The sequence below is a fragment of the Leucopleurus acutus genome (genome assembly GCF_964270905.1).
Source record: "Leucopleurus acutus genome assembly, chromosome: 11".
NCBI lineage: Eukaryota > Metazoa > Chordata > Mammalia > Artiodactyla > Delphinidae > Leucopleurus > Leucopleurus acutus.
The window spans coordinates 77,796,500-77,819,034 of record NC_139152.1 but is presented as its reverse complement, the minus strand read 5'-3'; the positions used below and the strand labels follow the sequence as shown (position 1 = coordinate 77,819,034).

Sequence of the window (22,535 nt, the reverse complement as noted above, 5' to 3'; positions counted from 1 at the left end):
CCTCTAAAGGCTCTAGGGGAGAATCCTTTCCTTGCTTCTTCCAGCTTGTGGTTTAAGGCATTCCTTGGTTTGTGGCTGCATTTCTCTGATCTCTGCCTTCTTGGTCATATTGCCTCCTCCTTTAGTCTTTCTCTTATAAGGATACCTGTCATTGTATTTAGGGCCCACCCATATAATTAAGGATAAGCTCCTCCTTTTAAGATCCTTAATTTAATCACATTTTTTGCCATATAGTATCATTATCATAAGTTACAGAGGTTAAGAAGTGACATAGCTTTTTGGGCCAGCATTCAGCCCAATACAGAAGCCTCAGTTACTGAATATGGATGAGAGGAGTGAATTGAGGCTAAAGTAGCATAGAATGGTGAACACATTCATTTAATATTTTTGAGCCAGTATGTACCTGTGTTTGTTTCAGGTGTGGGGGTTATAAATATGAGTAAGACAGGTTTTCTTCCCTTGGGCGAAGTTACATTGCCTGTGTTACATATATTAAAAAATTACAAGATAGAAGATAGAATAATTACATAATAAGTTTGGGAGAGTCAGGAATACTTCATGGAGGAAGTAATGCATTCCTGAGCAAGGTTTTGAAGGCTGACTGGGAATTCACTAGATCAGAGTGCAGAGGGGATAGAAAAGACCTTCAGGGCAAGGAAATTAGTATTTGCTAAGACATGGAGGTAGAAAACAGCAGTTTGTGCTCACGAAGCCACCAGTAAGTCAGGGCACTGAGATGAATTTAAAATTTGTTTTGTTTCTAGTAAGTTGCAAGGTAGACAGTCTTTGTTGTGATCCTTCTTAAAGCAAAGATCTTTTCATTGAGAAGATCTGTGAATGGCCATTAAATACGTAAAAAAGATGCCTCAGGGCTTCCCTGGTGGCGCAGTGGTTGAGAGTCCGCCTGCCGATGCAGGGGATGCAGGTTCGTGCCCCGGACCGGGAAGATCCCACATGCCGCGGAGCGGCTGGGCCCGTGAGCCATGGCCGCTGAGCCTGCGCATTGTGTTCCGCAACGGGAGAGGCCACAACAGTGAGAGGCCCGTGTACCACAAAAAAAAAAAAAAAAAAAAAAAAGATGCCTCAGGGAAGTGCAAATTAAAACCGCAATGAGATACTTCCCCTAGAATAGCTAAAATTAAAAAGACCATGTTAAAAAAAAAAAAAAAAAGACCATGTTAAAGTAATTAAAGAGGCCATTAGACTGTGGTGGCTGTAATGCCTTGGTAGCCTATGTAAGCAAACCAAAACCTAAGCCAGAATCAATGCACTTGAATCCCAGAAAGTGAAATTTAAGAACAACCAATTACAGCCAACTAGGGTTTTCCAAATAAGAAAACTCCTCAACCTGTAGCCAACCAAATGCCTTCCTTGCTTTGGTTCCGCACCTCTGTAAAACCCTCTGCACTAGCTCCTATTGGTGGTATGCTCCTACTGCTTTCGGTTAGGTGGTGCCCAATTGGAATGGATGTATGCTCAAATAAACTCTTGAAAATTTTAATGTGCCTCAGTTTGTCTTTTAACAACTGACAGCGCCAAATGTTGGCAAAAATGTGGAGGAAATGACTCTCATGTTGATTGAAATGGAAAATGGTACAACTACTTGGAAAAAGATTTGTCAGTTTGTTATAAACATATACTCCATGATCTAGCAGTTCCACTCATATATTTACACTTGTCACCAACTGAAAACGTGTCTACAAAAAGTCTTGTACAAGCAGCTTTATTCATAATAACCAGAAACAATCCAAATGCCCATCAGTAAGAGAACAAAATGTGTTATATTTAAACAATGGAATAGTCTTAGGTTCTTCCTTTGTGAGCTCATGGAATTGTATACTTAAAATTTATGCATTTCATTATATGTACATTTTACTTTAGAAACAAAAAGACTAAATAAACAGAATTGGTGGAAGAAATGGTCCTTTTACATGTTGTTGTGTATCCATGTGATATCTGAAACTGTGGTACCCTCACAACTGAGAGGAGAATTAAGACAGCAGGATGTTGGCAGAAGAATGGGAAAGACCAGGGTCCTTGATAATACTGAGACTAATTTTTGAATGAAAATTTAGAATTTTGAATTTAAAAATGGAAAATTTTGACCTCTTTAAAAAGTTGATTATAATATACATGTAAAAAAAAATGCAGAAAAATGTCCATCTGAGGGATTTACAAAGGAAACCAAAGTGTAACCTCAACAAAGATCAAGAAGTAGAACACTACCAGCCTTCCTCAGGTAACATTATCCTGACTTTCTGTGTTAATCACAACCTAAACATACCCAGGCATGTATTCTCCAAATACTGTCGTTTTGTCTGTTTTTTATTTTTTCTGAAGTTTAGTTGTTTGGAATAATTGAGTACTTTTTTGTGTGTGCCTTCTTTCTTTTGCCTAGTGTATTTGTGATATCCACCTATATAGAGTCCATCTGTAGCTTTACATTGCCATGTAGTACTAGTTCCTTTATACCATAGTTTGGTTCTTCAGCTGTTTATGGAAATTCGTTTCTAGGTTTCAGTTAGGAATAATACTGCTGTGAACAGTATTATTCCAACAGAAATCTCTTGGTGTACTTGTACTCACATATCAGTTAGTTATATATCAAGTAGAGGAATTGCTGAGTCATAATATATATGCATTTCTTTAACTTTAGATAATGCTTGCTTTTTTCCCAAAGTGGATATGCTATCATGCTTCCCATTCTCTCTGACCTTGTTACCATCAGCCTTTTTGGTTTTCTCATTGTGATTTTAATTTTATAAAGAATTCCTACACATTAGTACATAAAAAGATAGTAGAAAAAATTGGGCAAAAGATTCAAATAAACATTTCACAAAAGAGAATACCCAGAGGACCCATAAACAAAGAATGTCTTTAAAATATTTTGTTGGTGGTATGTAGAATGCAATTAATTTTTGTATGTTAATCTACTTAGCAATCTTACTAACTTGCTTTTTATAATGATTTCTCTGTAAATTCTTTTGGATTTTCTGTATACACCATCAGAACATCTGTAGATAAAGTTTTATTTTTCCTTTTCCAGTTTTCTCTTAACCTTTTATACCTTTGTCTTTTTCCAGATCTTCAGTACAAAGTTGAATAAAATTGGTGATATTGGACATCCTTGTCTTGATTGCATTCTCAAAGGCAGGCATTGAAGATTTTGAAATCACTCATGGTGTTTGCTGTATTCTTTTTGAACACACCTTTTATCAAATTGATGTGCCTTTTAGTTCCTAGTTTGCTGAAGTTTTTTATAATTGAGGTGAAATTCATAAAACAAAACCGTTATACAGTGTGCAATTCAGTGGCGTTTAGTACAATCACGACGTTGTACAACTACCACCTCTATCTAGTTCCAAAACATTTTATCACATCAAAGAAAACTCTGTGCCCATTACCCTATTCCCTCCCCCCAGCCCCTGGCAGCCGCCAGTCTGCTTTGTCTCTATGGATTTACCTATTTTGGATATTCCATATAAATGGAATCAGACTTTGATGACATGAATGGTAGACGTTTTATTTTATTCCTACAGGTCCCTGAGCATCTGTTATTTTTGTCTATTTTCTATCTGTTGTTTAAGCTGAGTAATTTCTATTCTACTAGTTCATTCTTTCCTCTTTGTCTATCTTTATTTCTACTGTTGAGCTCATACTTAGATTTTTATTTTGGTCATTGTATTTTTGATTTCTAAGATTTCCATTGGTTCTTCTTTATATCTTCAATTCTTTGCTGAGACTTGTATCTGTTTGCTGTGTGACTTTTTCTTCTTTCATGTATTTCAAGCTTGTTTGTAATTGCTCACTGAAGCATTTTAATCATGACTTCTTTAAAATCTTTGTCAGATAACTTTTAACATCTCTGTCTTCTCAGTGTTGGCATCTAGCAGTTGTCTTTTTGCATTTAATTTGAGATCTTCCTCATTCTTGGTATGACCAGTGATTTTCTATTGAAACCTGGACCTTTGGGGTTTTATGTTATGAGACTTTGGATCCTATTTAAACCTGTTTTAGCTGGCTTTTCGTGACACCTCTCTGGTGGGAGAAAAGGGGGGAAATGCTACCTCATTATTGCCAGATTAGGGTAAAAGTCTAGTTTTCCCATTTGGCCTCTGTTGACACCTGAGTTATGGAAGATCATCATTTTGTTGTTGGGTGGCGAGGACTTCTTGCTTCCCATGTGGTCTCTACTGACACCGTAGAAAGGGTAGCCTTGTTATTACTGAGTGGTAGTGCCAGCCCTTACTCTCCACTAGACCTTCTCTGACAGTTCAGCAGATTGAGGAATGTGCTGATCCTTATTACTGTTGGTGGGGTGAAAGTTCAGGTGACCCATGTGGTCTCCACTAACACTGCAGGAGCATGGGGCTTTATTACTTCTCAGCAGAGATGAAAGTCCCAACTTCCTACTGCTTGTAGATTATCCAGGTAGGGTATTGGGGTAACTCTTTACAACCTGGCCTCTCCACTTGGCCTTTGCTTGCGTGGATGGGGGTGGAACCACAACTTTTTTTGTTGTATTTGCCTGTAGTAAGTTGATACTGTCTAAAATTTTTTTGTCTTGCTGGGCTTCCCCTTTCTTGTTACTTTGGCTAGAGAAACAGGGTTTTTTTTTGGGGGGGGGGTGTATGTGAACCCACTACCAGCTTCTTCAGTTCCAAGTTGGGCATAAGTGAGGGAAAAAGAAAACCCAAGGAGCACGCCATTGTGTTGGTTCTTATGTCCGGGGTCCTTGGCTGGTCTGCCTTCTAGTCTCCGTTTTTCAGAGTCATGTTATGTATGTCATATATATATACTATTTGGGACTTATAGTTGTATTAGTGGGATTAGGGAAATGTACACCTGCTCCATCTTCCTGGAAGCAGATGTCTTTATCCCTCAAGTTTTAATCTGTTTTCTTTAGTTCTAGATATTTTCTAATTTTTATTGTGACCTTTTCTTTGGTTTATAAGTTATTTAGAAATGTATTATTTCTAAGCATATATAATTTTTCCAGTTATCTTTTGGTATTGAGTTCTAGTTTAATTGCACTGTAGTCAGAAAACATATTCTGTAAAAGTTTGCTTTTTTAAAAAATGTGAGATATTTTTAAGACCCAGCATGTGGTCATTTCTGAATGTTATGTGTATGCTTACAAGGAATGTGTATTCTATAGTTATGGGATACAGTTTTCTATATATGTCAGTAGGTCAGGTTGATTAATTGTGTTGTTTAAATTGTCTGTATTCTTACTGATTATTTTTTTCTGCTTGTTCTGTTGGTTACCAAGAATAGTGGTTAAATTCTCCCCCTAAGAGTGTGAATTTGTCTCTTTTTCCTTGTAGTTCTGACCTCTTCATTTACTGTATATAAATTAAAATTGTCACATCTTTTAGGTGTACTTAACCTTTTATCATTATTGTCTCCTTCATCTTTAGTAGTATATTTTGCCTTAAAATCAACTTCATTTGACATTAATATAGTTCCACCATCTCTTCTGATTGATGTTTGTATTATCTTCTCTATCTCAACCTTTCTGTGCCCTTATGTTTTACAATTGTCTTATAAAAAAGTCATATAGTTGAGTTATGTTTTTCCTTCCAAACTTCTCTTCTATGTTGAGAAACCCTTTTTTAGAGTATTTGAGTAATTTTAATTTTTCCACCCTTTTAGCATGCGTTAATGGTTATCCTAGAGAAAGGTTTGCAAGCCTTTATTATGAAGAGTCACATAGCAAATATTTTAGGCTCTTCAGGCCATGCATGGTTTCTGTTATGTATTCTTTTCTCCCTTCCTCCCTTCCTTCATTCCTTTTATAGAGCTGTTTTAGATTTACATCAGAATCAAACAGAAAGTACAGAGGGCTCCAATGTACCCACTACTTGCCCCTGCATGCACAGCCTCCTGCACTATTAACATCCCACAGCCGAGTGGTACACTGACATGTCATTATTACCCATAGTCCACAGTTTACATTACGGTTCACTCTTGGTGTTGTACATTATGTGGGTTTTAACAAATGTATATTGGCATGTATTCTATAATTATAGTATCATACAGAATAGTTTCACTGCTTTAAAAATCCTTTCTGCTCTGCCTATTCATCCCATTTTTTCCCCTAACCCTTGGCAACCAGTGATCTTTTTAATGTCTCCATAGTTTGGTCATTTCCAGAATATATGGGAATCCTACAATATGTATCCTTTTTTAGATGGGCTTCTTTCACTTAGTAACATGCATTTAAGATTCCTCCATATCTTTTCATGGCTCATTTCTTTTTAAGGCTGGATAATATTCCATTGTCTGGATATACCACAGTTTATCCATTCACTTACTGAAGGACACCTTGGTTGCTTTCAAGGTTTGGTAATTATGAATAAAGCTGCTATAAACATCTGTGTGCCAGTTTTTGTTGGATGTAAGTTTTCAACTCATTTGGGTAAATACCAAGGAGTGCAGTTGCTGGATTGTATGGTAAGAATAATGAATTAGGGTTTCTGTTGTTCCACATCCTCACTAGCATTTGGCGTTGTCAGTGTTTGGGTTTAGTTCATTCTAATAGGTGCGTGTTGGTATCTCATTGTTGCTTTAATTTGCAATTCACTGATGACATGTGATGTGCAGTATCTTTTCATGTGCTTATTTGCCTTTGTATATTTTCTTTGCTTAGATGTTTGGCTCATTTTTTAATCCAGTTGTTTTCTTATTGTTGAGTTTGAGTTCTTTGTATATTTTGGATAACAGTCCTTTATCAGATATATCTTTTGCAAATATTTTTTCCCAGTCTGTGGCTTCTCTTCTTATTCTCTTGACAGTGTCTTTTGTAGAGTAGAAATTTTTAATTTTAATGAAGTCTAACTTGTCAATATTTTTTCATGAATCTTGCCTATGGCGTTGTATCTAAAAAGTCATTGCTATACTTAAGGTCATGTAGATTTTCTCCTATGTTCTCAGAATTTGATAGTTTTGCATTTTACATTGAGGTGTGTAGTCCATTTGAGCTAATTATGTGAAAGGTGTAAAGTCTGTGCCTAGATCCACGTTTTACTTATGTGTGTTATTTTTGCATGTGCTCTTTTGTCAAAGATCAGTTGACTATAATTTAGTCTGTTTCTGGACTCTCTGTTCTTTTTCATTGATCCATTTGCCTATTCTTTGGCTGATATATTGTCTTGATTATTGTTGCTTATATAGTAAGTCTTGAAGTTGGGTAGTGTCAGTTCTCTAACTTTGTTCTTCTTTAATATTATGTTGGCTATTCTGGATCTTTTGCCTTTCCATATAAATATTGGAATCAGTTTCTTGATATCCACATGATAACTTGTTGGGATGGTATAGAATTCATCTATCAGGTTGGGAAGAACTGACATCTTGGCCATATTTAGTCTTCCTATCCATGAATATAAACATTTTATTGTTGCCTGCCCTTTGCCCCGAGGTGGGAGGGAGGAGGCTCCTCAGAGCCTAGCACAGGAACTGTAAAGGAAATTGGTAACCACTGGCAAAGAGCACGTGCTGTGAAGGATACCCAGAGCAAAAAAAAAAAAAATAGTTAAGGTGTGAAAAGTCTCTATTACGGTAAGGCCAAAGAGTGACAGGAACAGAGAGAACAAAGGTTACTTCTGTGAGGCTGGGGAGAGGAACACGCTGGCCAAGTGGACTGTTGAGGAGACTCCTGAGGAAGGCAATTCTGACATATGCTACAACATGGATGAACCTTGAGGACATTGTGCTAAATGGAATAAGCCAGTAACAAAACGACAAATACCGTATGATGCCACTTACATGAGCCGTGCGGCTGACAGGGTCTTGGTGCTGTGGCTGGGTGTCAGGCCTGAGCCTCAGAGGTGGGAGAGCCAAGTTCAGGACATTGGACCACCAGAGACCTCCCGGCCCCACGTAACATCAGTCGGCGAGAGCTCTCCCAGAGATCCCTGTCTCAATGCTAAGACCCAGCTCCACTCAATGACCAGAAAGCTCCAGTGCTGGACACCCCATGCCAAACAACTAGCAAGACAGGAACACAACCCCACCCATTAGCAGAGAGCCTGCCTAAAATCGTTCCTGCCCACAAGAAAGACAAGATCCAGCCTCATCCACCAGAACACACAGGCACCAGTCCCCTCCACCAGGAAGCCTACACAACCCACTGAACCAACCTTACCCAGTGGGGGCACACACCAAAAGCAGTGGGAACTACAAACCTGCAGCCTGCAAAAAGGAGACCCCAAACACAGTAAGTTAAGCAAAATGAGAAGACAGACAAATACCCAGCAGATGAAGGAGCAAGGTAAAAACCCACCAGACCAAACAAATGAAGAGGAAATAGGCAGCCTACCTGAAAAAGAATTCAAAGTAATGATAGTAAAGATGATCCAAAATCTTGGAAATAGAATGGAGAAAATACAAGAAACGTTTAACAAGGACCTAGAAGAATTAAAGAGCAAACAAACAATGATGAACAACACAATAAATGAAATTAAAAATTCTCTAAGAGGAATCAATAGCAGAATAACTGAGGCGCAGGAGAATGGATAAGTGATCTGGAAGATAAAATAGTGGAAATGATTACTGCAGAGCAGAATAAAGAAAAAAGAATGAAAAGAACTGAGGACAGTCTCAGAGACCTCTGGGACAACATTAAATGCACCAACATTCGAATTATAGGGGTCCCAGAAGAAGAAGAGAAAAAGAAAGGGACTGAGAAAATATTTGAAGAGATTATACTTGAAAACTTCCCTAATGTGGGAAACAAAATAGTCAATCAAGTCCAGGAAGCACAGAGAGTCCCATACAGGAAAAATCCAAGGAGAAACACACCAAGACACATACTAATCAAACTATCAAAAATTAAATACAAAGAACAAATATTAAAAGCAGCAAGGGAAAAGCAACAAATAACATGCAAGGGAATCCCCATAAGGTTAACAGCTGATCTTGCAGCAGAAGCTCTGCAAGCCAGAAGGGAGTGGCAGGACATATTAAAAGTGATGAAAGGGAAAAACCTACAACCAAGATTACTCCACCCAGCAAGGATCTCATTCAGATTCGATGGAGAAATTAAAACCTTAACAGACAAGCAAAAGCTGAGAGAATTCACCACCACCAAACCGGCTTTACAACAAATGCTAAAGGAACTTCTCTAGGCAGGAAACACAAGAGAAGGAAAAGACCTACAATAACAAACCCAAAACAATTAAAATGGTAATAGGAACATACCTATGGATAATTACCTTAAATGTAAACGGATTAAGTGCTCCCACCAAAAGACATAGACTGGCTTAATGGATACAGAAACTAGACCCATATATATGCTGTCTACAAGAGATCCACTTCAGACCTAGGGACACATATAGACTAAAAGTTAGGGGATGGAAAAAGATATTCCATGCAAATGGAAATCAGAAGAAAGCTGGAGTAGCAATTCTCATATCAGACAAAATGGACTTTAAAATGAAGACTATTACAAGAGACAAAGAAGGACATTACATAATGATCAAGGGATCAGTCCAAGAAGAAGATGTAACAATTGTAAATATGCATTCAACATAGGAGCACCTCAATGCATAAGGCAAATGCTAACAGCTATAAAAGGAGAAATTGACAGTAACACAGTCATAGTATAGGACTTTAATACTCCACTTTCACCAATGGACAGATCAATCAAAATGAAAATAAATAAGGAAACACAAGCTTTAAATGAGACATTGAACAAGATAGACTTAACTGATATTTATAGGACATTCCATGTAAAAACAACAGAATACACGTTCTTCTCAAGCACTCATGGAACATCCTCCAGGATAGATCATATCTTGGGTCACAAATCAAGCCTTGGTAAATTTAAGAAAATTGAAATTGTATCAAGTATCTTTTCCCACCACAGTGCCGTGAGACAAGATGTCAATTACAGGGAAAAAAAACTGTAAAAAATACAAACACAGAGACTAAACAATACGTTACTAAATAACCAAGAGATCACTGAAGAAATCAAAGAGGAAATCAGAAAATACCTGGAAAGCAAATGACAATGAAAACACGATGGCCCAAAACCTATGGGAGGCAGCAAAAGCAGTTCTAAGAGGGAAGTTTATAGCAATACAATCCTACCTCAAGAAACAAGAAAAATCTCAAACAACCTAACCTTATACCTAAAGCAGTTAGAGAAAGAAGAACCAAAAAAGCCCCAAAGTTTGCAGAAGGAAAGAAATCATCTTAAAGATCAGATCAGAAATAAATGAAAAAGAAATGAAGGAAACGATAGCAAAGATCAATAAAACTAAAAGCTAGTTCTTTGAGAAGATAAACAAAATTGATAAACCATTAACCAGATTCATCAAGAAAAGGAGAAGACTCAAATCAACAGAATTAGAAATGAAAAAGGAGAAGTAACAACTGACACTGCAGAAATATAAAGGATCATGAGAGACTACTATAGGCAACTATATGCCAATAAAATGGACAACCTGGAAGAAATGGACAAATTATTAGAAAAACACAGCCTTCTGAGACTGAACCAGGAAGAAATAGGAAATATAAACAGACCATTCCCAAGCACTGAAGTTGAAACTCTGATGAAAAGTCTTCCAACAAACAGAAGCCCAGGACCAGATGGCTTCACAGGCGAATTCTATCAAACATTTAGAGAAGAGCTAACACCTATCCTTCTCAAACTCTTCCAAAATGTAGTAGAGGGAGAAACACTCCCAAACTCATTCTGTGAGGCTACCATCACCCTGATACCAAAACTAGGCAAAGATGTCACAAAAAAAGACTACTGGCCGATATCACTGATTAATATAAATTCAAAGCTCCTCAACAAAATACTAGCAAACAGAATCCAGCAGCACATTAAAAGGATCATACACCACGATCAAGTTGGGTTTATCCCAGGAATGCAAGGGTTCTTCAATATATGCAAATCAATAAATGTGATACACCATATTAACAAATTGAAGGATAAAAACCATATGATCATCTCCGTAGATGCAGAATAATCTTTCGACAAAATTCAACACTGATTTATGATAAAAACCCACCAGAAAGTAGGCATGAGGGAACTTACCTCAACATAATAAAGGCCATATATGACAAACCCACAGCCAACATTCTCAATGGTGAAAAACTGAAATCATTTCCACTAAGATCAGGAACAAGACAAGGTTGCCCACTCTCACCACCATTATTCAACATAGTTTTGGAAGTTTTAGCCCCAGCAGTCACAGACAGAAAACAAATAAATGGAATCCAAATCGGAAAAGAAGTAAAACTGTCATTGTTTGCAGATGACATGATATTATACACAGAGAATCCTAAAGATGCTACCAGAAAACTACTAGAGCTAATCAATGAATTTGATAAAGTTGCAGGATACAAAATTAATGCACAGAAATCCCTTGCATTCCTATACACTAATGATGAAAAATCTGAAAGAGAAATTAAGGAAACACTCCCATTTACCATTGTAACAAAAAGAATAAAATACCTAGGAATAAACCTACCTAAGGAGACAAAAGACCTGTATTCAGAAAACTATAAGACACTGATGAAAGAAATTAAAGTTGATACAAACAGATGGTGAGATATACCATGTTCTTGGATCGGAAGAATCAGTATTGTGAAAATGACTATACTACCCAAAGCAATCTACAGATTCAATGCAATCCCTATCAACCTACCAATGGTATTTTTCAGAGAAGTAGAACCAAAAGTTTTACAATTTGTATGGAAACACAGAAGACCCCGAATAGCCAAAGCAATCTTGAGAAAGAAAAATGGATCTGGAGGAATCAGGCTCCCTGACTTCATACTACACTACAAAGCTACAGTAATCAAGACAGTATGGTACTGGCACAAAAACCGAAATATAGATCAATGGAACAGAATAGAAAGCCCAGAGATAATAAACCCACACACCTATGGTCAACTAATCTGTGTCAAAGGAGGCAAGAATATACAGTGGAGAAAAGACAGCCTCTTCAATAATTGGTGCTGGGAAAACTGGACAACTACATGTAAAAGAATGAAATTAGAATACTCCCTAACACCATACACACAAAAAAACTCAAAATGGATTAGAGACCTAAATATAAGGCCAGACAGTATAAAACTCTTAGAGGAAAACATAGAGCACTCTATGACATAAATCACAGGAAGATTTTTTGACCCACCTCCTAGAGAAATGGAAATAAAAACAAAAATAAACAAATGGGACCTAATGAAACTTAAACGCTTTTGCACAGCAAAGGAAACCATAAACAAGACAAAAAGACAACCCTCCGAATGGGAGAAAATATTTGCAAATGAATCAACAGGCAAAGGATTAGTCTCCAAAATATACAAGCAGCTCATGCAGCTCAATATCAATAAAACAAACAACCCAATCCAAAAATGGTCAGAACACCTAAATAGACATTTCTCTAAAGAAGATATACAGATTGCCAACAAACACATGAAAGGTTGCTCAGCATCACTAATCATTAGCAAAATGCAAATCAAAACTACATTGAGGTATCACCACACACCAGTCAGAATGGCCATCATCAAAAAATCTACAAACAATAAATGCTGGAGAGGGTGTGGAGAAAAGGGAACCCTCTTGCACTCTTGGTGGGAATATAAATTGATGCAGCCACTATTGAGAGCAGTACGGAGGTTCCTCAAAAAACTAAAAATAGAAGTACCGTACGAGCCAGCAATCCCACTACTGCGCATATACCCTTTGAAAACCATAATTCAAAATGAGTCATGTACCGCAGTGTTCATTGCAGCTGTGTTTACAGTAGCTAGGACATGGAAGCATTCTAGGTGTCCATCGACAGATGAATGGATAAAGGAGATGTGGCACATATATACAATGGAATATTACTCAGCCATAAAAAGAAACGAAATTGAGTTATTTGTAGTGAGGTGGATGGACCTAGAGTCTGTCATACAGAGTGAAGTAAGTCAGAAAGAGAAAAACAAATACAGTATGGTAACACATATATGGAATCTAAAAAAAAAAGTGGTTCAGAAGAACCTAGGGGCAGGAAAGGAGTGAAGATGTAGACATAGAGAATGGATTTTAGGACACGGGGTGGGGGAAGGGTAAACTGGGACGAAGTGAGAGAGTGGCATGGACATATATACACTACCAAATGTAAAATAGATGGCTAGTGGGAAGCAGCTGCACAAAACAGGGAGATCAGCTCAGTGCTTTGTGACCACCTAGAGGGGTGGGATAGGGAGAGTTCAAGGGAGATGCAAGAGGGAGGGGATGTGGGGATATATGTACACATATAGCTGATTCACTTGTTACACAGCAGATACTAACACAGCAATGTAAAGTAGTTATATTCCAGTAAAGATGTTTAAAATAATTTATTGTTTATTCTTTGACTTCTTTCATCAAAGTTTTATCATTTTCCTCACGTAAGTCTTATACATATCTTTTTAGATTTATACCTGTTTCATTTTTGGGGGGGTTTAATGTGTATGGTATTGTTTTAAGTTTCAAATTCCATTTGTTTATTGCTGTTGGAAGAAAGTGACTTTTGTATATTAATCTTCTATCCTGAAATTGTGCTGTAATTGCTTATTAGTTTGGGGAATTGCCTTTTTTAAAAATATTAATTTATTTAATTTATTTATTTTTGGCTGCTTTGGGTCTTCGTTGCTGCGCCTGGGCTTTCTCTAGTTGCAGTGAGCGGGGGCTACTCTTTGTTGCGGTGTGCGGGCTTCTCATTGCGGTGGCTTCTCTTGTTGCAGAGCACAGCCTCTAGGCATGTGGGCTTCAGTAGTTCTGGCATGAGGGCTCTAGAGCGCAGGCTCAGTAGTTGTGGCACATGGGCTTAGTTGCTCCGCAGCATGTGGGATCTTCCTGGACCAGGACTCGAATCCGTGTCCCCTGCATTGGCAGGCGGATTCTTAACTACTGTGCCACCATGGAAGACCCCAGGGCAATTGCTTTTTTAATTGACTCTTTTGGCTCTCCTTTGTGGACAATCATGTGATCTGCAAACAAAGATAGTTTTATTTCTTCCGTTTCTTCCTGTATCCCTTTTACTTTTCTTACTGTGTTAGCTGAGTGCCATCCACTACAGTTTTGAAAAGGAGTGGTGAGAAGGGACAGCCTTGCTTGTTCTTGTTCTTACTGGGAATGCTATTTTTCTCACCATTAAGTATGCTGTTAGCTGTAGATTTTTTGTAGATGTTCTTTATCGAATTGAGGAAGTATCTCTCTGTCCCTTATTTGTTGAGAGTTTTTATCATGAATAGGTGTTGGATTGTCAGATGCAAAAAGTCAAATGCTTTTTCTGCATCTATTGATATGATCATGTGATTTTTCTGCGTTAGCCTGTTGATGTAATGGATTATAGTAATTGATTTTTTTGAATATTGAACCAACCTTGCATGCCTGGAATAAATCCTCCTTGGTCATGGTGTATACTTCTTTTTCAACATGCTGTATTTGATTTGCTAATATTTTGTTGAGGATTTTTACATTTATTTTCATTCTTTTTATTTTAACTCTTAAAAAAGGAGGTGACATTTTTAGCTTGGGGCCACACAAAAAGGGCTACAGGCCAACTTTGGCCCATGGAGTGTAGTTTGCCAACCCATTTCCTTTACAATATGTATTATCAAAATAGAATGTTAATTGATACTTTTACTCTTCTCCCATACAGTGCAAGGACTCTTTTGCACTTGTAATTCTACTTTTATTGTCTTATATACCATTTATATCATGTATTTTAAGTCAGTATATGTTAAAATCCCACAAGCTGGGCTTCCCTGGTGGCGCAGTGGTTGAGAGTCCGCCTGCCGATGCAGGGGACACGGGTTCGTGCCCCGGTTCGGGAAGATCCCACATGCCGCGGAGCGGCTGGGCCCGTGAGCCGTGGCCGCTGAGCCTGCGCGTCCGGAGCCTGTGCTTCACAACGGGAGAGGCCAGAACAGTGAGAGGCCCGCGTACCGCAAAAAAAAAAAAAAAAAATCCCACAAGCTATTATCAATATTTTATGCAATTAATATTCAATTCAAATTATGCATATATTTATGGTTTCCATTAATCTTCCTTTCTGCATTGTCAAGTTCACATCTAAGAATTTTCATTGTGTATGAAAAGTCCTTGACTGTTTCTTTAGTGTACATCTTTAGGGATGAATTTATTTTGTTTCTCTGAAAATGTCTTTGTTTTACCATCATTCTTCGAAGTTGTAGTATTGCTGTATTTATCGAATGTTAGTTTGGCAGTTGTTTTCTTTCAGCACTGTACATTGTCTTCTGGCCTTCACTGTTGAAGTCACTTCTGTCTTTTTGTTGCTCTTATTTACAGGCACCTTGTCTCTTTCTGCCTGATTTTAAGATCTTCCCTTTATTTTTGTTTTTAGCTGTCTTAATGTGATGTGCGTAGGTGTGGATTTCTTTTTATTTATGTGCTTGGGGATTGTAGGACTTTCTTTTTTGGTATTTATTCATTTGGCAGTGTCAGGTCTTAGTTAAGGCACGTGGGATCTGTAGTTGCAACATACACACATATTATCTTTTTAGTTGCGGCATGCGGGATCTTTAGTTGCGGCATGTGAACTCTTAGTTGTGGCATGTAGGATCTAGTTCCCTGACTAGGGATTGAAACTGGACCCTCTGTATTGGGAGCGTGGAGTCTTAGCCACTGGACCACCAGGGAAGTCCCTGTAGGACTTTTTATATCTGAGAATTGATACCTTTCCTCAGTTTGGGGATGATGTCAAACTGGTTTGTTTCTTTTTTTTTTGAGGTATTGCTTCTGCTCTATTCTCTCCTTTCTTTCTGGGACTCCAATTTCATGTCTGTTAAAGTGACGTTTTAACTTTATTCTCTATTTCTTTCCTTCTTTTCTATATTTTCCATCCTTGTTTATCTTTCTACTTTTTCTTGAACATATTCTTTTAAGCTGTCTTCCAATTACTTCCTAAACTATGTCTAATCTGGGCTGGTTTACCCACTCAGTTGAGCTCTTAATTTTGGTTATCACATTTTTCAAGTTTAGAGTTTCCATTGGTTTCTTTTTATGGTTTCTAATCCTTTCCCAAATTTCTCAACCTTCTTTTCTATTGTTTTGTACACAATTAGAATTTAAAAAATTCTTTTAGATCCATTGTCTGATGACTCTTTAATAGTGAGACCCTGTGTGTCTGCTTGTCGTCTGTTGTTTCTGTGGCTTTAATTCATGTTACCTTATCTTCCCGTGAACTTTTACATGTGTGTATGTGTCACATATTTATTTTTTAGAGCAATTTGAGGTCTAGTCCAGTATCTTTCTTCTGAATTACCCTTATTCCTAAGAGGCAGCCTTTGAAGTCTCTATCCGAAATGAAGGGTGTTCACCAGGGCTTCTCCACTCCTTGCTGACTTAATATATCTTTCGTTGAATTTAAAGACTGTCCCAGGGCATTCAGTTTCCCAGCTACCTCTCTGGAATTGGCAGATACCTCTAGGGGAATGGTGGTTCCAAGTGCCAGTCTCATCTTTCTGCATCTATATCTTCCCCCGTTCCCATCTCAGTAAATATTTATTCTTTTGTTTTCCAGTGTCTTCAAGCTGATTTTAAAAAAGTATGTATCCAGCTTTTCTTGCTGTCCTTAGCGGGAGGCTTGATCCAAATTACTTAATCCTCTATTACTGGTAATAGAAGACTGTCTTCAGATTTCTTGGTATAAGAGATAGATTATATGGTAACTGAGTTGGGGTTTTCCATTTTTAGCTAAGGACGTTTCCATTTAAAACGTCCTTATATAATTAGTATAAAAAATAGAAGTTCTTTCTTTGTAACCTTGAATATAGAATGATGGACCACTTTTGAAGGTCAGAGAAAGAATTATTTTATGAGGCCTTTCTATCTATGACACTAGATATCTATTTGGAGGACTACCATACTATATTTTTCAAGATTATTATTGATAAGTTGATTACTACTGAATTAGCGAACTGGATATGTTATATGTGCAGAGTGCTTGAAAACAGATAAAAAATTCATTCTGACCTTGGTTAGTTTCATACAAATTGGCAGATAGTTTTCTGTAATTCTTAACTATTCCTAGAGGAGAAAATTCTGGAAAAGGCTATTGGCAAATGCAACCCAGGGGCTCATAACTTTGAGTCAAGGATTTCTTTCCAGTATCTAACTACTGTGTTTAAGCCTATTTATATTCAGTCATCACAGAAATAGAGAACAGTTAGTGATTATCGTGCATACTAGAGTCCATTTTCATTAGTATAGGGTTCACAAACTAAGACAAAATCTGTGTGAACAAAGGTGTGATGTGCATATCTATTCAGGGGCTAGCTGGAGTAGAATATTCTTGGCAGATGGTAGGAAATGAGATTACACAGGTAGATTGGGGCTGATTGTGTAGTGCTTTGCAAGAATGGGTGTTTTGATTTTGTCGCATATATGGGAGCTTTTGAGTGAGAATGAGAAATCAAATAACAGTTTCTGACTGTTAATCTGGCAGTGTTTGGAGGGTAGACTAGAGAGAGAGAATATTGGAAGCAGGGATAATAAAAAGCTCTAATAGTCTAGTTACGAGATGACACAAGCTTGACTTTTTGTGGTTAAGTAGGAATGGAGAGAATGGAATGCATTTTAAAGAAAGAGTATTTGTTGTTCATACATGGGAAGTTGAGAGAGAAAGCAGAGAAGACTTTGAGGTTGTAAGTGTGGGTGAATGGTAGCATAATACTGGTATCAATATCAGAAGCTGGAAAGTAAGGATGTTGAAGGTAGATTGAAAGCAAGGGTAATGAATTTGGTTTAAGATAATTTGAATACAGGGTGATAGAATTGTTCATTATCTGGAAAACAGTTTGTAGTTGTTAAAAAGAAAATTTAACAGTAAAATGTTGAAAGTGCAAGGTGCAAGTTTTCCTGTCAGGGAGTCCCCCTATTATTATTTCCCCAGAAGTTACCACTATTCACTGCTTGGTGTACCACTATTTGACTCTTTTTATGTGTATGTAAACATATGTGTGTGTGTATCTGTCATTTATACTCTTCACCATGCTGTGGGGACAGATCTAACTTGTCCTTCTTAATGTATAGTATAGATAAACCTTTATTTATGGAAGTTTAGCTTATTTCTGATTTTTTCATTTTTTTAATTAAATAAAGTCACAAAGAAAATTCTTATATAGTAATTACATTTGGGTACTCATCCAGCTATTGTCATAGAATAAATTCCTAGGATTGGGCCAGGGGATAAGCAGATTTATCATTTTGATACAGGTAACTTTGCAGAAAGCTTACTATAGATGTGTGTGTGTGTGCGTGCACGCACGCAAATTAACGTTGTATTTTTTGTGGTATGAGGGGAAAGTATATCATGCATTTGGGTGTGGTACCTACTGGTGATGTGTGTTGGTATATTCTAGCTTTATTATTCAAAAAATTAACATATTAAAAAGCAATGAAATTGCAAACATCAACTTGGAACAGGAGAAATCCTCCTAGTTTGGGAAAATACAAGGGGGCAGTACACGTATGCTTGCATGGAAACTAGAATTGGAGATGAGGTAATGGTGGTGGTGATTGAGAAAGGGATATTCTGAAATTAGTGAAGTCCTGGAAAGTACGTCTAGTAGATATTTCAGTGCCAAGAGGGAAGGAGATAAATCATTTTATTTTCCAGAAACTTTCAGGTCTTTGTAAATTTTATTTCTGTGAGGACTTAACTCTCATTTTAGGGTAGGGGTCAGTGAGAATGTTTACTGTCAAGTTAATTGGAATACAGAGGAAAAAAGATATTCATTTTACCTTGGAAATCTTTCTTTTACTAGTAGTAGGACTGAAGGGTAACTTTTGATTTGTAAGCTTTTAGCTAATTGAAACTAAAACCTCATAATGCCTTTTGGTGATATTATTAGAAAGTATTAGATATGTTTATTGTATGTTTCTGTCTCTTAAAAATTAATTTGCATCAAAGAGCAGAATCAGAATTGCATGCCAGGGCTTCCCTGGTGGTGCAGTGGTTAAGAATCCGTCTGCCAATGCAGGGGACACGAGTTCGAGCCCTGGTCTGGGAAGATCCCCCATGCTGCGGAGCGACTAAGACCATGCGCCACAACTACAGAGCCTGTGCTCTAGAGCCCGCGAGCCACAACTACTGAGCCCGCATGCCACAACTACTGAAGCCCACGCGCCTAGAGCCCATGCTCCGCAACAAGAGAAGACACTGCAATGAAAAGCCCATGCACCGCAACGAAGAGTAGCCCCCGCTTGCTGCAACTAGAGAAAGCCTGCGCACAGCAATGAAGACCCAACACAGCTGAAAATAAATAAATAAAATTAATTAAAAAAAAATTACATGCCACTTTTATGATCCAGTTTATTAATTCCATGGCAAATGTATATTCTTGACAGGATAATGTTGTGGCAGCTGCTACTACAAACAGTGCACTCTGCATTTGCAAAGGTTGAATCCTTGTGTACATTTAACCGAAGAATAAGGAGTAAAGTGTCCTTGAAGGACTTTTACCCCTCTGTTAAAATAGATAAAGTAGGAAACCAAAGCAACCTCAATTTTAGTTTAAAAGTCTTCTTATGTAATACGTAGACATCACGTTAATTTATCAGAAATGATGTAGTTCAAGCAAGACTCAGTAATTTAATGGTGGGGTTGTGTAGGCTAAAGATGGTCTCTTGTAGTAAGAAAAGGTAATTCATAATTACCCATGACTAAGGGAGGTACTGTTAGGAAAAAATATATATAATAGTTTTGAAAAAGATGAATGAAGTTAAAAGGGACAGAATTGTTTTGATTAAATGTTTTGTTTTTAATTATTTACAGTAAGAACACTGTGTCATATTTTACTTCTAGATAGAGCAAACATTTGGTTACTTTCATAATCCTGGATTGGTGCTTTTGGGGATAGCTGAGGTGATTGACTTTCCTGTTCTTAGCACAGTGCATAATACATAGATGATCAATATTTATACGTTGACTGATTTATTCTCTGAATCTGCAGTCACCTTGTGTCAAATAAAAGATCCTTTGTAGCATTAATCACAGACATAATTACATGCTGAAGGTCATCTTTGTGAAGACTGTGATTCTCCCCAGACACTTATCAAGTTCCAAATAGCTTTTCCCCTGGTTTCAGAGTATGGATTTCGTACCAGAATCCACTCTTGAAGTTTACCTCAGTAACTTCAGGAAACATTGGTGATGTGTGACTCTGGGACTACCTATACTGGAAGAGTCGTTACATCTAGTTAGGCTAATACTTGAAGATATGACCTTGATGGGCACAGAAACTGCATGGAAGTAAAGAAAATTTAAGGTATGATTCAACTTTATTCTTGAATTTTATGAACAACTGAAAATCTGAAAATTGGGTTTGTTATAGAAATGATAGGGAGAATAATAAGTGATAAAAATTATATAATACTGAAGGAGTTCACTGATCACTAATTAAGTGTATTTCTCTCTTCAGGTATAATTTGGCCTCCCGAGATTCTGTCTTAGCACGAAGAAAGTGAAAAATACTCTTGAAAAGAAAACTAAGACAATAAGAAAGCAAGACTTGCTTTTACATGGTTGTCAGCTCACTTACCAATATGGACACTTTTCCCACCATTTTTCCTCCTGGTGGAGACAGTGGGCTGACAAGTTCTCAATCTGAGTTCCAAAAAATGTTAATTGATGAACGGTTACGATGTGAACATCATAAAACTAATTATCAGACTCTGAAAGCTGAACACACAAGGTAAATAAATTACTTAAATTTGGAAGTGAGAGGCTTGATTAAAATTTTTTATTTTGTCTAAATGTTTGCTCTGGAACATACAGTATAATTTTGTTATTTTGCAGTATACAATATACATTTAAAACTTTTAAAATACAAGTAAATTTTCTTTAAATCAAGTGGATTATAAATTTGTAAAAGTTTTGTTTTGAAAGTAGCAAGACATATAAAATTAAATGTATCTAGGTGGTTAAATATGTTTTTTTCCCCTTCAAAGTAAAATTGCATTCAGAAATTACAGTGTTAATAATAAATGAAACTGTAAAGCAATTATATTTGTAAGTTTAATAAATATATGATGTTGATCTTGCTCTGTAGTGTTGGTTGACTTCACATAAAGTAATGCAATTAGAAAGCAAAGGATTCACTTAAATTCTTCTTTTTAAAAAATCAGGTTGCAGGATGAGTACATAAAGTCACAAAATGAGCTCAAGCGCCTATTAAATGAAAAGCAAACTCACCAGGAAAAATTTCAGCTGCTGCTTGAAGAGCTACGAGGGGAGTTAGTAGAGAAAACTAAAGACTTAGAAGAAATGAAGCTGCAGGTAAGAAAATATATTCAAATTAGTATAAAAGTAGTCAGATATTTAGTGGAAATAAATAATTTTGGTAAATTTGGTAAATTTTTCCTATATTCTTAATGAATATTTTGTTGTATCTCTAGGTGGTATAACTTAATCTTCTTTCATATACTCTAGAATGTTAGCTACCCTGTAGGGTTTAGCCACAAAACTGTTATTTTAGGTAAATTTGTATTATATTTCCTGTTCTGATTTAAATAATATCTCACTCTTCAGAATAATTGGAGGAAAGGCCAGTTTGTATTGATAAAAATTCACAATTTAAAAATATTTTTAAAAATAAAGTTGTATTGGATCTAAGTATTGATCTAGTGCTTGTTACAAGAAGGCATTATTAATATTGGAGTCATGGGTTGATAGAGTGAAAAGCCATCTTTCAAGTCATCCAGTGTGGCATATTATCCAATTCATGTATTCTTTTGACAGCAGTGTTAAAGGAGTTTGTCATTCCATATTATCTCGAAATCTTCCATTGTTGGAAACACCACCACTTAAGCTTGGGTTGGACCCTCCACCATGTTTACTGTTTCATTCCTACGTATACATATTTAGGACATTTAAACAAATAAAAACCTCTGAAATGTGAGTTGAAGAGGGAAATATAATTTAAACCTTTAGAACTGGTGGATTAATTTGTTTTGCAAAAATTGAGGCCTATATGAATGCAGTCTGTGAGCACTAAACCCAAGGTATTCAAAGTATTCTTTTCAGGCATTGAAGATGTAATCACTGTTTCTTGAGAGTAACATGTAGACATGCTTATTTGTAATAAGCACATGCAAAATAGCCTAAGAAGACTAGAGTGGCTATATTAATATCAGATAAAATAGACTTCAAGACAAAGAGTATCATTAAAGATAAAAAGAACGTTTTTATAACCAAAAAAAAGGGTCATTTCACCAGGAAGGTGATGACCTTCAACAAATAGTTATGTTTCTATTCCTTACTTTTCTCACGTGATAAAGGGCATAAAGGTTTTTATCTAACAGGGGTTGCTGTAAGGACTAATGAGATTATAACCTGTATATTTTCAGTACGGTGTCTGGCACATAGTAGCTACTCATAAATGACGGCAATTTTTATTCTGTTGGAATACAGACTCCACGAGGGCAGGTGGAGTGTGTCTCCAGTGCTCAGGATGGTGCCTAGCAAGTATTTGTTAAATGAATGACATGAATAAGTAGAATAAATGAGCGAGTTGGAATT

At 36.9% G+C, this 22,535-nt stretch overlaps 1 protein-coding gene across 7 annotated transcripts in view; it reads left to right on the top strand.

Moving 5' to 3' along the window:
- CEP83 (centrosomal protein 83) overlaps nt 1–22,535 on the top strand; it is a 126,530-nt gene that overhangs the window by 41,599 nt on the left and 62,396 nt on the right. For 5 of the 7 annotated variants that reach the window (XR_014326618.1, XM_082850834.1, XM_082850830.1 and 2 more), the window contains exons 2-4: nt 20,104–20,283; nt 20,437–20,709; nt 21,143–21,293. Coding sequence is in view for 6 of the 7 variants with exons in the window: in XM_082850834.1 (XP_082706960.1) it covers nt 20,537–20,709; nt 21,143–21,293 (324 nt within the window). In the remaining variant the exon portion in view is untranslated. Of the gene's footprint in view, nt 1–19,264; nt 20,710–21,142; nt 21,294–22,535 lie in introns of those variants that run through there. The other 2 variants (XM_082850831.1, XM_082850832.1) reach the window with 2 other exon arrangements.